This window comes from Heptranchias perlo, chromosome 34 (genome assembly GCF_035084215.1).
Source record: "Heptranchias perlo isolate sHepPer1 chromosome 34, sHepPer1.hap1, whole genome shotgun sequence".
Lineage (NCBI taxonomy): Eukaryota > Metazoa > Chordata > Chondrichthyes > Hexanchiformes > Hexanchidae > Heptranchias > Heptranchias perlo.
The window spans coordinates 18,683,118-18,697,063 of record NC_090358.1 but is presented as its reverse complement, the minus strand read 5'-3'; the positions used below and the strand labels follow the sequence as shown (position 1 = coordinate 18,697,063).

Here is a 13,946-nt window from a genome sequence, read left to right as displayed (position 1 = left end):
CTGTCCAGCTTCACCATTATTGGCAGAAACTTCAACTCCCTGTCCCCTCAGCCCCCTCATCTTCTTAAATCTCTATCTTCATAAGCCTTTGTCTTTGAACATGCTTTTGGCCACCTTCCCTACTTCCTGATTAGTATCATCGCCCTCCCCAAGAACTGCCTTGGGGCATTTTGTTGTGTGAAAGATGCTATATAAATGTAAGCTGGTGTTTTATCACAGCGTATTCTAAAAGTGTTCTCATTGCATTTGCTTTGTTAACATTTTGAATATTCCATGCCAGGTAATTTTTAGCTTTGCATAATCATTCCTGCAAGCAGCGCAACCACAGACACAACGAACCCATGATTTTCTGTGAGGCACTGCTTATAGTTTCCAAAGTAGCGGAATAAAACAGAGTTATGCATATACTGATGCTTACATTTATATTATCCTCATTGCAGCGTGTTATAATAGACTCACCAGAGGTGGCATCATGCCCTTGCTGGTTGGTGGAATTACCACACGAAGGTCTGGCTTGCGATTGTTCATTCCCATATTTCCACCAGGAGGGGGCGGAGACTTTGTGGGCATCACTTTGCCTAACCCATTCCCACCTGTGGAGCCCAGCAGGCCTGGCGAAGCACGAGGGTTAACATAACCATTTCCTGAAAGTGATTTGGAGAAATTAACAGATACATTCTTGTGTTTGTTTTTATTACATTTGTATTCAGTTTCTTGTCTAATTTAGTTATTTGCCGTCTTAAAGGGTCACCAAGAAAGTGGCACCTCCTGGTTACATTTGATCAGATTGGCTTGGACTGAAATAGCAAAAGGGTTGACAAAAAAAATAGAAATGAACCATAGCAAAGATAAATGGCAGATATATAATAATGTATAGACTGAACTATTCTTCCTTGAAATATTGCATTTCCTCGGCTAGAACTAACAATACAACTGGACCTGAAACAAGGTCCCTAACTGTAACTTTATATGGAGGCTAACCTTTCACAGAATCTCCTGAATCTGATGGCTTCAAATGGACTGCTGAATTGGGTCATTCCTCTAAAGTGCAGCAAGTGAACAAAGCAAAGCAAATATGTATCTTTCCTGATTGTATCAGGCTGCTAAACATCTCACAGATAATGGCTGAGCTCCCCAGAAACCGTGTCTAAGGATCAATGAGAGCTCAGATGATGTTTGTTAAACCGATTTTTTTTAGAAGGTACTTTCTCTTGCAGAGGAAGTTTTTCTTTAAAATTAGCAATAATTCCATTTTTATCCACTGAAAAGTTTTTCTTCAAAAAAGCAATGTGACAAATTTTAGGTGCTACAGTTAAATTCCTTAAATACATTTATATATTGCTGGATGTAATTTTATAACTCTGCTTTTCTGGCACGGTGAGATGCAAATTGGAAATTTTTTAAATGTTCAAACAATAATGCACACCATGTGGCCTAATCTCCAATATGTGCCTCCGATGGGTGAGGCTTCGTGCCAATAACACGATGTCAGAACGTCACCACACAATGTTCACCTCAGCTTTCTGACGGTCACAGGACTACACCAAACGCTATTTTTTTGTTAAAAAGGACCTTTTGACCACAGCAGACAGCCAGCTGTCCAACAATGAAATCGTATTTGAAACAAAACAAAATGATTGCTTAATAACCCTTTGGTAAATGACGACAATTATGGGAGCGCTGTGCTCCTCTGGTGTGAATAAAATAATGAAATCAGTATCAATATATTGACTTTTTAAAAAAACAACATAAAAATTATGATTCTATTACAATTCTTCAGTAATCCACATAATGATGTCCTTTGATATAGAAGTCATGTCAGTGTTGGGACCACTACTGTTTCTAATTTACATCAGTAATTTATATTCAGCAACTCAATGTAAATTAGTCAAATTTGACCAAACGAGATGGGGCAGTGAAATCAAAGAGGCAGCCTTGAAATTACAGAATGAGTAAACAAAACATAAGCGGGCTGAAGCAATGGCAGATCCAATTTAATGCAGACAAATATAAATTATTTCAACTAGGAAGGGAAAATAGGCAACACACATATGCCATGAATGGTGTTGAAATAGCTAAGGATGAAGTTGAAAGAGAACCAAGAGTCTCGGTGGACTTGATGCTCCACAGGTTCAGCCAATGCCGAGCAGCAGTCAACAAAGACAATAGAATGTTGAAGTACAACGCCAAAACAGTAGAATACAAGTCAGGGGAAGTCCTGGCCAAACTGTGCAGTGCTCTGATGTGGCCAGTTTTGGCTGCCGTGAAACAAGGGAAACAATCAAGTGCTAGAGGCAGTGCAGAGACGAGCCACAAAACTGATTCCCGGAAGTGAAATTTATCGCCTTCAGTTGAGCTGTGATCGTAGATTCAGACATGCTCTCTTCACTTCCGGGTTTCCCACGTGTAAATCTAACCCACCCCCCCCCCCACAACACCCCACCCCTCCCACAACTCCACCCCCCCACACCCCACCCCCACCCCCACTCTCTTCCTGGGTTCAAGTAAAAATCATGCCCTGGTGTCAGGTCTGAGTTATAAGGAAAAACTGGAGAGAATTGTGCTTTTCAATCTGGAAAGGAGGTATCTAACGTGTGTGACCATATCATGTTACATAAGATAGAAAATGGTATGGAAAAGATTAATCTGAAATACTACTTTAAATCCAACTGTGGGAATAGGACGAGGGGGACACAGGCTTAAACTGGTAAAGGGTCATTTTAGGACTGATGATAGGCAACTCTTCAGGTAGAGTGATCAATCCTCGGAATAGGCATCTAGATGGACTGAAGCAGGTGAAAACCTAAGAACTAAGATGGGCTGAATGGCCTTCCTCAACTGTGATCTTGTGTTCTAGAATTCTTTTCCTGTCGCTTTAATAAAGATGTGGTTGGGATTACACAGCAGAGATTTAAAAGATACTGCAAGTATCTTCTAATTACATTCAATTTATCTACATGAGCTGCATTAAATAATTAACTGTCCAAGCATGTGGAATCACGTTCTGAGATTTAGAAGAAACTAGACCACTCGGCCTACACAACAGGCAGAACTCACGTTAAGGCAACTAACTGCGGCAGTATGTGAATATAGGACAGTTTCCATGTGTATCATATCACTACATCATGATGTGTGTTGGATTGTGGATTACTGTTTCAGTTCTAACCGTCACACAGGAGCTGACGCAATGCTGCCCACTGCCAGACTACCTGCTTGGGTAGAACTTGGTGGAAATGATGCAATGGAATCAGAGTGAGTTTCGGTTGCACTGTGCGAGGATTCTTGCACTAAACTTATGCTACAAATGGTTTAATGTGAAAATTTAACATGAAAGGCAATAGAAGGCTTAGGCTTAACATCTGAGGGAGACCAAGACTGGTCTGTATAGCTGAACTCTTGAGGTTAATCAACTGGAAACATCTACAATAAAAGGTTTATTCTTTTGACTCTGCTCTTCTTGAGCATCCTGTTGAGCCCATGTGGGGATCATGATGATACAAAAAGTGAATATAATACAGGCCTATTTAACAGTAAACGTTATCTGCATCACACAATGAAGCGTGAAAGCCGAAACGTTAGAACATATGCTGATTTTTTTTAGTTCTACAAAATGGCACACTAAAGAGGAAAAAAGCATATCATTCTATACTGGTTGATTAAAAGAGCTTTATGACTTGAGAAGTTACCCATTATAATTAACACTACAATATGGTTTTAAAAGAGAATTTAAAATTTTTATATATATATATATATATATATATATATATTAGCTGTCCACGGACCTCAAGGTATCAGTGTCTGGAAGGCAAAAGATTATCCATATATGTTATTGATCAGTAAAACTGGCAATATTATGAGCACCATGGAGTGCACTGTACAAATTTTTACCCTACTCCATTTTTTTTTTAAAAACACATTGCATAATATTTTCATTTTCAATGCAACATGTAAATAAGTTTATAGGCATTTTCTCAAAGACAAATACATCTTGTAAAAAGAAAATTATCCTCACTTTTCATTTCACGTTAAAAATGTACACACACTCATGTATCGTGTTCCATTGTTCTACCAATGTAGTTAGTCATTTCAAATCAGTATGGTACACTTTAGTGCCATCTAGTGATCTTTTTGTGGACTACACATGGGAGGAACAGATTCCAGAAGTGCCTAAAAATTAAATAAACTGTAAAGAACTGAATGTTTTGTTATCCTCCCTTTCAATTTGAAAACTTTTTTTGTAGGGACTGGATGAACTACCTGCTAGCAGGTCTTTTCCTCCTTGTTTTCATTTTAGGAGAAAAAAATATTTTAAATAATCCATTCTGCTCAGAAAATGTCAACCAACTCCAAGACATTGTTAGCTATGTTTGGAGAGGTTTTTGCCCATTCTGTCAAAGTAAAAAAATGAACTGCCTGTTGGGAACTTTCAATGTTAAACCACCCTGAGGTTCTCTGGTTTGCCTTTTTCAGGTGATAAAGGACTAGCTGAAAGTTAAGAAGCAAAATTCCACCCGTCTAGTTAGCTGGCACAACTATCCTGTTACAGTAAACAGGAACACCATCAAGAAACATTAAAGTCAATATTTATTTTCCGACTTACTATATTAAAAAAAAAATGAAGAAAGTCATGGTCCTTACAAAATACTCTGTTTTTGAACATGATGGTAATTTTAATTCACCATAAGAAACAAAAAAAGCACGGGACCAGAGAGAGATCATTCTGCTGATTAAGCCAGGTCCTTCAAGCAGACAATCTACTATTTCCAACATCAGGGACTTTTTCGATTTTTTTTTATTCTCCTGAGGGAGTTAAATAACCACAGGTAAAGATAAAACCATCAAATTTCTTCCCAATACTCAAACTGAATAATAACTTCTGGGTTTCAGTATAACACAAAAGATGTCCAAATGAACTGTATCTTCCATCCCCTCCAAACTATATATCAACTGTGTTTATATATAACCTACAGGGCTTTAAGGTATGCCACTAAGTTAAAAGCTTGGACATTATTATATCTATATAATTCAATTGTGACAAGTTGTATTCTACAATTAATGGACCCCAAAAGATGAGTGCTCCATACATTGTTTGGTCATCTATGTTTAGCTCCTTATAACATTATTCCTATTCTTAACCATTCACCCAGGAACCAACTGCTATAACATTAATTGGTTATGAAGGGAGTCTATTTCACAAATCTGCTATTTTGTAAGGAACACAGAAACAGGAATAGGCCATTCAGCCCCTCAAGCCTGTTCCACCATTCAATTAGATCATGGCTGATCTATACCTTAACTTCATCTCCCCGCCTTGGTTCTGTAACCTTTAATACCTTTACCTAACAAAATCCTATCAATCTCAGTTCTGAAAGTTTCAATTGACCTAACCTCAACAGTTTTTTTTTGGGGGGGGGGGGTGGAAGGAAGGAAGGGGGGAAGCTTTCCCAATTTCCACTCCCCTTTGTGTGAACAAGTGCTTCCTGACATCACCTCTGAACAGCCCAGCTCTAATTTTAAGCTCATGTCCCCTTGTTCTGGACTCTCCCACCAGATAGCTTCTCTCTATCTACCCTATCAAATCCTTTAATCATCTTAAACACCCCAATTACTTCACCCCTTAATCGCCTATATTTAAGGGAATAACAGCCTAGTTAATGTAACCTATCCTCAATTTAACCCTTTTAGCTTCACTTCAGACTTGTCAATTTTGTACCTGTGTTCTCTAGTTCTGCAGTCACAGATGAAATTTAAATTGCTGACTCAACCCAGTCACTGTTCTCTGAATCCTCTCCAACACAATGTCATTTTCAAGGTATGGTGCATAAAAAGTGCTTTCAATGATGCACATATGGCGTTGATTATTAAACAATTACTGAGAGCTGAATTAGCCTGTTTAACTTAATTGATGGTCTTCAGATGCATCCCAGAAGTTAACTAAACTGGCTGATAACAACCTGACAATGAGTCACCCCTGGTGCAGGCTGTGACCTTTAATCTTACAGCAACCTCCCTGAACTGCAAAGCTAAACTCAGTTGGCAAAAGGAGGGCTTGAATGAATATAAAGTTCCAACTGAAAATTAACTGCAACTAGTGTGGAAAATTACCTAGTGTGAACTATTCATTAAGGTCAAAAATAAAAGCAGATGTATCTATATAAACAAGTATATTTTTACATAAACCAAAGTTTTCAGGGCGCGGGCCTGAGCCAGGGTGCACTAGAAAATCCAGGGTAGATTTTACTAAGGTTAGTAATTTTTTTTTTAAAGTCTGGTTTAATTTTGTGGCCTGGAATGAAGGCAGGCCAAAAGTGAATTGGAAAGAGGCCAAGACCAGGAGACAGCTGAGGCTGGGATGAAGATGGATGCTACATGCTGGGAGTGGACAGAGGCTGAGAGGTGTACTGAGGCCATGGCCAGAAGGCAGGTACTACGACCAGGCTGGAAGCAAGGAAGGAGGCCAGGACTGGAGGTCAAAAAGCAAACCAGGGCCAAGGCTGAAAGAGTGCCAGGGCTCGAAGCTAAGAAGTGGGCCAGGCCTGAGCTGAGAGTAGACCAGTACTCACTTATCAGCTGCTGTTAAGATAGCAGTAGTGCAATAACAGGAAGGGTCAGGAGCAGGACAATGTGGCAGCTGGCACCTGGTGATCACGTGAATCCCGGCGAACAATGAGAGGAGGCGACCATGGGTGAATGGCAGATAAGATTTTGCAGGCATCTGGTTCCCAGTCAAACAGGGAAGACAAGTCAATGGAGATAGAAAGAAAAAGAATTTTTATGCTTTCATGTTTCATAATTTAACAGCCGGCTGGTCAAATAAAATTAACAACTTTTAATTTATAATGAAAATCACCGTGAGATGGAAATTCGAAAAAGACAGACGAAGGCTTGCAAATCTTCTTGCAGCTGGTTATACAGCGATATGGGCACAGGCCTGGGCTAAGGTCACTTGTCAGTGTGTGAGGGGGAGCGATAACCTAAACAAGTGGTGCGATGGACAGCAGGGGAGAAACTTGCACTTGTAAATGTTACGGTCAGTTTCTTACTCTTCATGGGGAAAGTGCTGACAAATAACAGAGCTGCACATTTGTTACCAAAGCTTTTTTTTTTAAAAAAAGACATTTTCTCTGGGATTTCAGTTTTGAAAATGTTGTTTTAAAACATGTTGCATTAGTTGACCTGTAATTTTCAGTTTTTAAAAAGACACTACCCTAACTCAAAACAAGATATGTCCTTGTTACTAGACAATAGTGGAAGACAGTCTACTGCCATTGATGGCACAGGAAAGGGAATGAAAGGCTCAAACCCAGTCACGTAAGGAATATCTTGTGTGGGTATCTTCCTTTGGAAGTGACCTGTTCCCATCAGAGGGTTTGAAAATACATTGTTTATCTAATTAGAACATAGTATTTTCAAAAGCTACGATCACATTATAAATCACTTTATAAAATGAGTGACAGTGCTTACCAGTAGAGCTAGAATCCACATGAAATCTTGTTGAGTTGCACATGTCATGAAATTATAGAAACACATATATGCAAACTACAATTTTCCTATGAAGTTATGGCTAGGAAATATAAAGAGTGAAACTAGAAGCAGGTCATGAATATCTGCTACCTAAAACCTTACTTTGGCCAGGAAAAATATTCTTAGACTTCCCTTTGCTTACCTGCAGTTGATCTGGTTTAAAAACCACATAGGTTCAGTAACCACAATAAATAAGTAAAATTCTATTCACTGGCTATTGGCTGTAACATTTGGTTGTCAAATCACATCCCCAAGTCACATGCTTGAAAACATTGGCGATGTTTGTATATTGAGAGGGTGCTTGATTTTTCAAAATTCTGCATGGTCAACCAATTAACTCCATATTTTAAATGTTCTTTGGGTGAACTGAAGAATAAATATCATCTGGAATAAAAGTTCAAGCTTTGACAAATCTTTTCAACCATAAGTGTCTCTCTTTACCAATTTCTCTCAAGAATTCTATATTTGTGCAATTCCTTTTGTAGAATTAAGTTTGTCTCCCTTTGCAAGCCATTTGCCACACATTCTGCTCCAACCAGGAGAACCATCTGGGCTGCAAACTTCCCTTGAATGCTGTCAATGCTACTACACAATTGGCTGACAGAAAGGAGGATTCAAGCCAGGTGATCCAAACAATATTTGCAATCAGCCTAAACTGTAGGTATAAAGTCCATTTTGTTACGTTATCTAGGTTCTTTGCTTGGTGACAATATAAATTGTAGACATGCCCTCGTGCTGACACATTCCATACTCCCTACTATACAAAACCTTTAGTTGTTAAACAGCCATGCAAATTTAAATAACTTGCAATAAAACCATTATAGAAATAAGTATTGATCTGGGTACAATCTGCTGACCCACATGTTTCTTTCTAATGCACATACTGTGCCATGAATTAGTCAGGAGAGAGTTTTGCTTGTAATCTCCTAGGTAGTGAGCTCTTCATCCAGGCATCGAACTAACCTGAAGTAATTCTCTACAGGGGGGCACAACTAAAGGCACCTTATACGGGACACTATTGTGCAACATAACGGTTAACACAAGAGTGAGATCAACAAGGAGCTATCCAATTTCTCAGTCAAGCAAAATCAGAGGAAGAGTCTGCCCTAGCCAGCAACTGTGCACCTCCCAGTGGCCAGCTCAGGGCAGAGTTGGTGCAGTTTGCCAAACTGCAGGTGGTATATACCCCAGGGGTACTGGGGGAAGGGGGAGGGAAACTGAAATTGACATTTTCATTACAAAGATTTCCAAAAGTATCTAATTCTACAACAAAGCAAATTGGTTAAATCAATCTAGTGGCGTGTCCCCTTCAAACAATACCAATAGTTCCCTTCTCAGGTTTCTGCTCATTGCCTTCCCTCTAGACATTTCATCTTTCATCATGCTTTCAAGTATGCCGATACGAATGGCTTTAACTGGAATCTGCATTGTGATGCACCAGTCCCCCTCTCCTTTGAAAATAGCAGCAAGGAAAATCCACATATTAGAAAATATTTGGGACTTAAAAATATAAATGCAGCAGGATCTAATCTGGTTACTTCAATGCCAAAATCTCCATCAATATAAAATTGGGAGTAATTCTGATTGTGTCAACGAGGCTCATTTGTTCTACTAACTTTTTTCAGGGTCTGAAGTAATCACTCCATAGCTAAGAGTGTAATACACATTTTGTACAAAAAAATACATTTTTACTACTTATGACAAAAAGAAATAACTACTTACTGGAATTTCAGCTTTAAAAACTAAGGGGTGGAAATATACGAATTCACCCAAAATTGGGCCTCTGGCCTCATCAGCATATTACTGGTGAGGTGCAGACACCAACAGTTCCACGAGGACCAAGTTGGTCCTGGGATTGGGGGGGCAGGGGTGGGAGGCGATCGCGTAGGGTCCTGCTCCTCCCAGCTTCACTTTCAAGTTTTTTTTTAAAAATTACCTCTTTGGTTAGTCCTCATGTAGACATGGTTATCCTGAACACAGTTGGCCTGGTGCCGGCTGTAGTAAGGCCCAATTTTGGGAAGGAGGCCTCAATCAGGCATGAGGCCCCCTATTTTCATATGCAAAGGTCCTAATGCCCTGGGTTCCTATACTGGAACTGTTACCAACATGGCGGATGGAACTGTTCCGGCTCAGAATGTGCGTGCGCACATTGCCCACCATATTGGATGCTTAGGCCCCTTTTTTATTACAAATTTCCAGGTTTATGTATATTTTTGGTGTATAGAAAGTTTAAAAGAAAGTTACATTTCAACCATTTTTGTATTTTAACAAGGAGATTATATAATCCAGCAATTATAAAGCCTTCAGTCTTTGAAGAAATTTGAAAGCTATTTCTAAATTTTTCTCAACTTTCTTCCCCTTTAAACTATGAGACTGGTTCCTAAAGAACTTGAGAGGTTCTATTTCCCAACAGCACTGGCAACAAACAAAAGCATGTCAAGAACGTGAAACTGACATCCCTGCTGACTTGCTGAGCTCTTTCAAAAGCTGCCTCCCTGTTCACTAGAAAGGTGAAAACAACAGCTGATGATCCATCAGGGCCTCACTGGGATCTCGGTTCCAGGATTCATCCTTAATCTGCACCTGCTGTTCCACTTCACACAGCATATAACAGGCACAGTTAGTTGGCAGGTTATTGTGTATCAGGAGCTTAATGGTATGACATAGTCCAAATGCTTGCTGGATGTTCAGAAGTTCTGCTCAACTTACTGTGTTACTGGGTTAACACAAAATTGAATCCATCATTTGAGTAACGCCAATTCTGTACTTTATTTTAGGAAAAATACCCCAGTTTACTAACTATAATAGTGTTATCGTCTGATGGTAGGCCAACGTGAAGAATTACCTAAATAATGTCAAACCCAATCAAGAATTAACAAGGTTAACAAGGCCATAAAAAATGTATACAAAGCACAGGGGTTCATTTCTAGATGGATAGAATTGAAAAGCAGTGAAGTTATGTTAAATTTATATTGGACTTTGGTTAGACCACAGTTTGGGTACTGTGCACAGTTCTGGTCTCCATATTACAAAAAGGATCTAGAGGTATTGAAAAAGGTGCAAAAACGATTTACAATGATGATACCAAAACAGAGAGGTTATACCTATCAGGAAAGACTGAACAGGCTGGGGTTCTTTCCTCTAGAAAGGAGAAGGCTGAGGGGGGACCTAATAGAGGTCTTTAAAATTATGAAGGGTTTGACAAGGGTAGACTTAGAGAAGATGTTTCCACTTGTGGGGGAATCTACAACTAGGGGTCATAAATTTAAGATGGTCACTAATAAATCCAATAAGAAATTCAGGAGAAACTTCTTTAGCCAAAGAGTGGTTAGAATGTGGAACTCACTGCCATAAGGAGTGGTTGAGGCAAATAGCATAGATGCATTTAAGGAGAAGCTAGACAAGTACATGCGGGAGAAAGGAATAAAATGATATGCCGATAGGGTTAGATGAAGTCAGTGTTAATTGTATCTATGCGACATCAATTAGTGTTAATTGTATTCAGGTGGCAGGTATCATTTGGAGACTCTCGCATCCATTTATAGGAGGGTGTATAATGTTGAGCTGTGTGAATAAAGGCTTGGAAGCAACTGAAGACCAGGTTCTAGAATTCTATCCTTTACCACTGGGCTTTCAGGTTATAACAGCAGGGTGGGAGGAGGCTCGTGTGGAACATAAACACCGGCATAGACCAGTTGGGCTGAATGGCCTATTTCTGTGTTGTAAATCCTATGTATTTACTTAAATCCTCTTTAAATTGTATATAACACTGGAATTAAATTTACAATCATACATTGCGGACACAGTTGAGTTGTTTTGCTACAAAAGCTCAAACTTCAGAGTAAAAGTAAATATAGATCCGGAGTGATATTGGAATGAACTTTCAGTTGTGCCACTTACCATCAGTCCTACACAGTTGCTTAGATGCATTCTGCTTTGTTGTATGCTACAAACTTTTGACTATCTCACTAGTACTTATCTGAGCTCTACTGAACAATTGGGTACAAGTGTAAACAGGAATTTCTATACACCAACCTTGTTTCAGTACACTCAGACCCCATTCCCATTACTTGCTAATCAACTACACATTTCATAAATATAGTCAGTCAATTTACATTATGTAACCTTGCTATGAACTAATTTTTAAATCAAGCCCAATCTGTTACTGACTCGAGATTCAATGCTCAACTGATTAAATTTAGATTCGCAGAACTTAAAGATTTTCACTGAATGGGACTTGCGGAGTATTCACAAAGGTCAGCATTACGGAATATATGTAGTATTGCTCAGATTTTACTGAATAATCATATTAGACAATCAAAATATATACATGTTAGATTCCAAGAGCCATTCTCTTAACTTTGCTGATCTGCTAAATGTCACTTTGCAGATATTCTAATTATAGAACCTGCACCATCTGTCACATACCTATAAAAGTACCAACCTTCATGATTAGTTTATTACAATACGGCTGTTATTTCCTTAATGATCACACAATGCAAAATGGATGACATCAAATCCTTTCCCCAAGTCAGACTGTGTTCCTGGGTAACTTTCCAGGAAGGACAGCCAGTTAGCAGCACGTAAATGTTTAATAATCAAATGGCCATTGGGTGTTAGACCCCTAACAAACTCAGTGAGGACCCTCAACCCATCTATTCTGGTTGTGTAAAGATCACACCAGCATTAACTTGCTTTGGCCCAGGTTTAGTTCAGATGTCAGCGGTGGAGTTAGCACACCTTGAGCAGCATTCTTATCATGTAGCACATCTCGGGTGTCAAATACTTTTATCAGGCAAGTATGCTCTATATCTGCTTCACTGGGTTAGCACAGCAGCAACAACTAGCCAAACATAACTTTAACTCAATAGCAGGCTTCCAAAACAATTGGGTCCAATCAATTACACATTAAGCTCTCAGACCATCTGCAAATGAGTATATCTTTCAGAAAAAAGGACTTTGGCACAGACAGCCCAGGATGCCAAGTGTAAAAATCAGTTGTACAAATTCACTTTAGACCACAAAGTGTACAGAATCTCTTTTCCTAACTCCTCCTAAGCCATTAAGCTCTTTCCCAAAAATGTCCACACTGGTAGCTTTCTCCGCTACCACAATTAGAAATTCTATTCAAGTTTTGTCTGATAACATTCCTGTAAAGAGCCTTGGGACATTTTATTACGTTGAAGGAGCTATATAAATGCAAGTTGTTATTGTTGTATTTATACAAGTGGTTCACTACATGGCAAATAGAACTAAACTGATGATACAAATTTAAAATGTTACTTTGGTTACCATTTTAAGAAAAGCCAAAGTTCAGTACATGACATCCACATCAGCTATCTGATCAAGTTCTACGTGTGGGACCCTGTCTTTGTTTTTATATGCAACATCGGATCATCGCACTGTAATTATTGTCTCTGAGTAGCTCATTGGCTTGTGGTCCATGTTAACTTTTGATGAGATCAACCGCTTAACTTTACAGGAGACTCCCTCGGACAAGCAGTCACATGTGAATTTGGACGATTTTGTTTTAATTACAGTTTAGATGGTGACCACTGCTTGAGAGATCAAAGGGGTCCTTTGATTTTTGATCAGATTGGTTTGCTCAATTGCATTGTTAATGACCGCACTGAGGAAATAGTAGGATTTTCTGCATCTGAATGAGCTGATGGTTTTTCCATTGTAAATTTCTTATTAAAATCCCAGTTGTCTGAAAATTCTCTGCTGGCATATGTAAATTTTACGTTACTCACCTCTTGTAGACATATATGATCATATTGTTGTTGAATGTAGCTTTTATATTGATGATTTATATAATTTTAAATTCATCTGATAATCTGACTTAAAAAAAGACAGAAAAAATTGTGAATTCCAATAGTTTTTCAATGAGAAATTTACTTTTCATATCCAAAAATGTTCTATCAATAATTCAGTCAAGACTTCTCTCATTGTAGAGATTATTTATTTTACTTCTAATATTGTCAAACTTTTATGCTTCAGTTTTTTAAAAATTGTAATGAAGATATTAGTTGTTTTACATCTGATATTTACATAGTGCCTTTCATGTAGAAAAAAAGTCTTACAGTGCTTTACAGAGATGGAATTAGAGAAAAAAAAATGTCGAACCAAAGAAGGAGATATTAAGAGGGGTGACAAAAAGCTTGGTGAAAGAGATGGGTTTTAAGGAGGGTCTTAAAGAAGTGGGGGGAGGTGGAGAGGCAGAGGGATTTAGGGAGAGAATTCTAGAGTGTGGGGCCCAGGCCAGATGAAGGCTCGACAGTCAATGGTGCAGCAAAGGATGCAGAAGAGGCTACAGTTAAAGGGACGGAGAGCTTGTAGGGTGGAGGAAGTTACAGAGATAGGGAGGGGAAGGGCCATGAAAGGATTTAAATACAAAGGATGAAAATTTTAAATTTGAGGTA

General features: G+C 38.8%; 1 protein-coding gene across 15 annotated transcripts in view; it reads right to left on the bottom strand.

Moving 5' to 3' along the window:
- The window catches only part of LOC137301862 (myocyte-specific enhancer factor 2A-like), a 311,843-nt gene that overhangs the window by 17,421 nt on the left and 280,476 nt on the right, over positions 1–13,946 (bottom strand). For all 15 annotated transcript variants that reach the window (XM_067971554.1, XM_067971555.1, XM_067971556.1 and 12 more), the window contains one exon: positions 460–644. In XM_067971554.1, the coding sequence (XP_067827655.1) occupies positions 460–644 (185 nt within the window). The remainder of the gene's footprint in view (positions 1–459; positions 645–13,946) is intronic.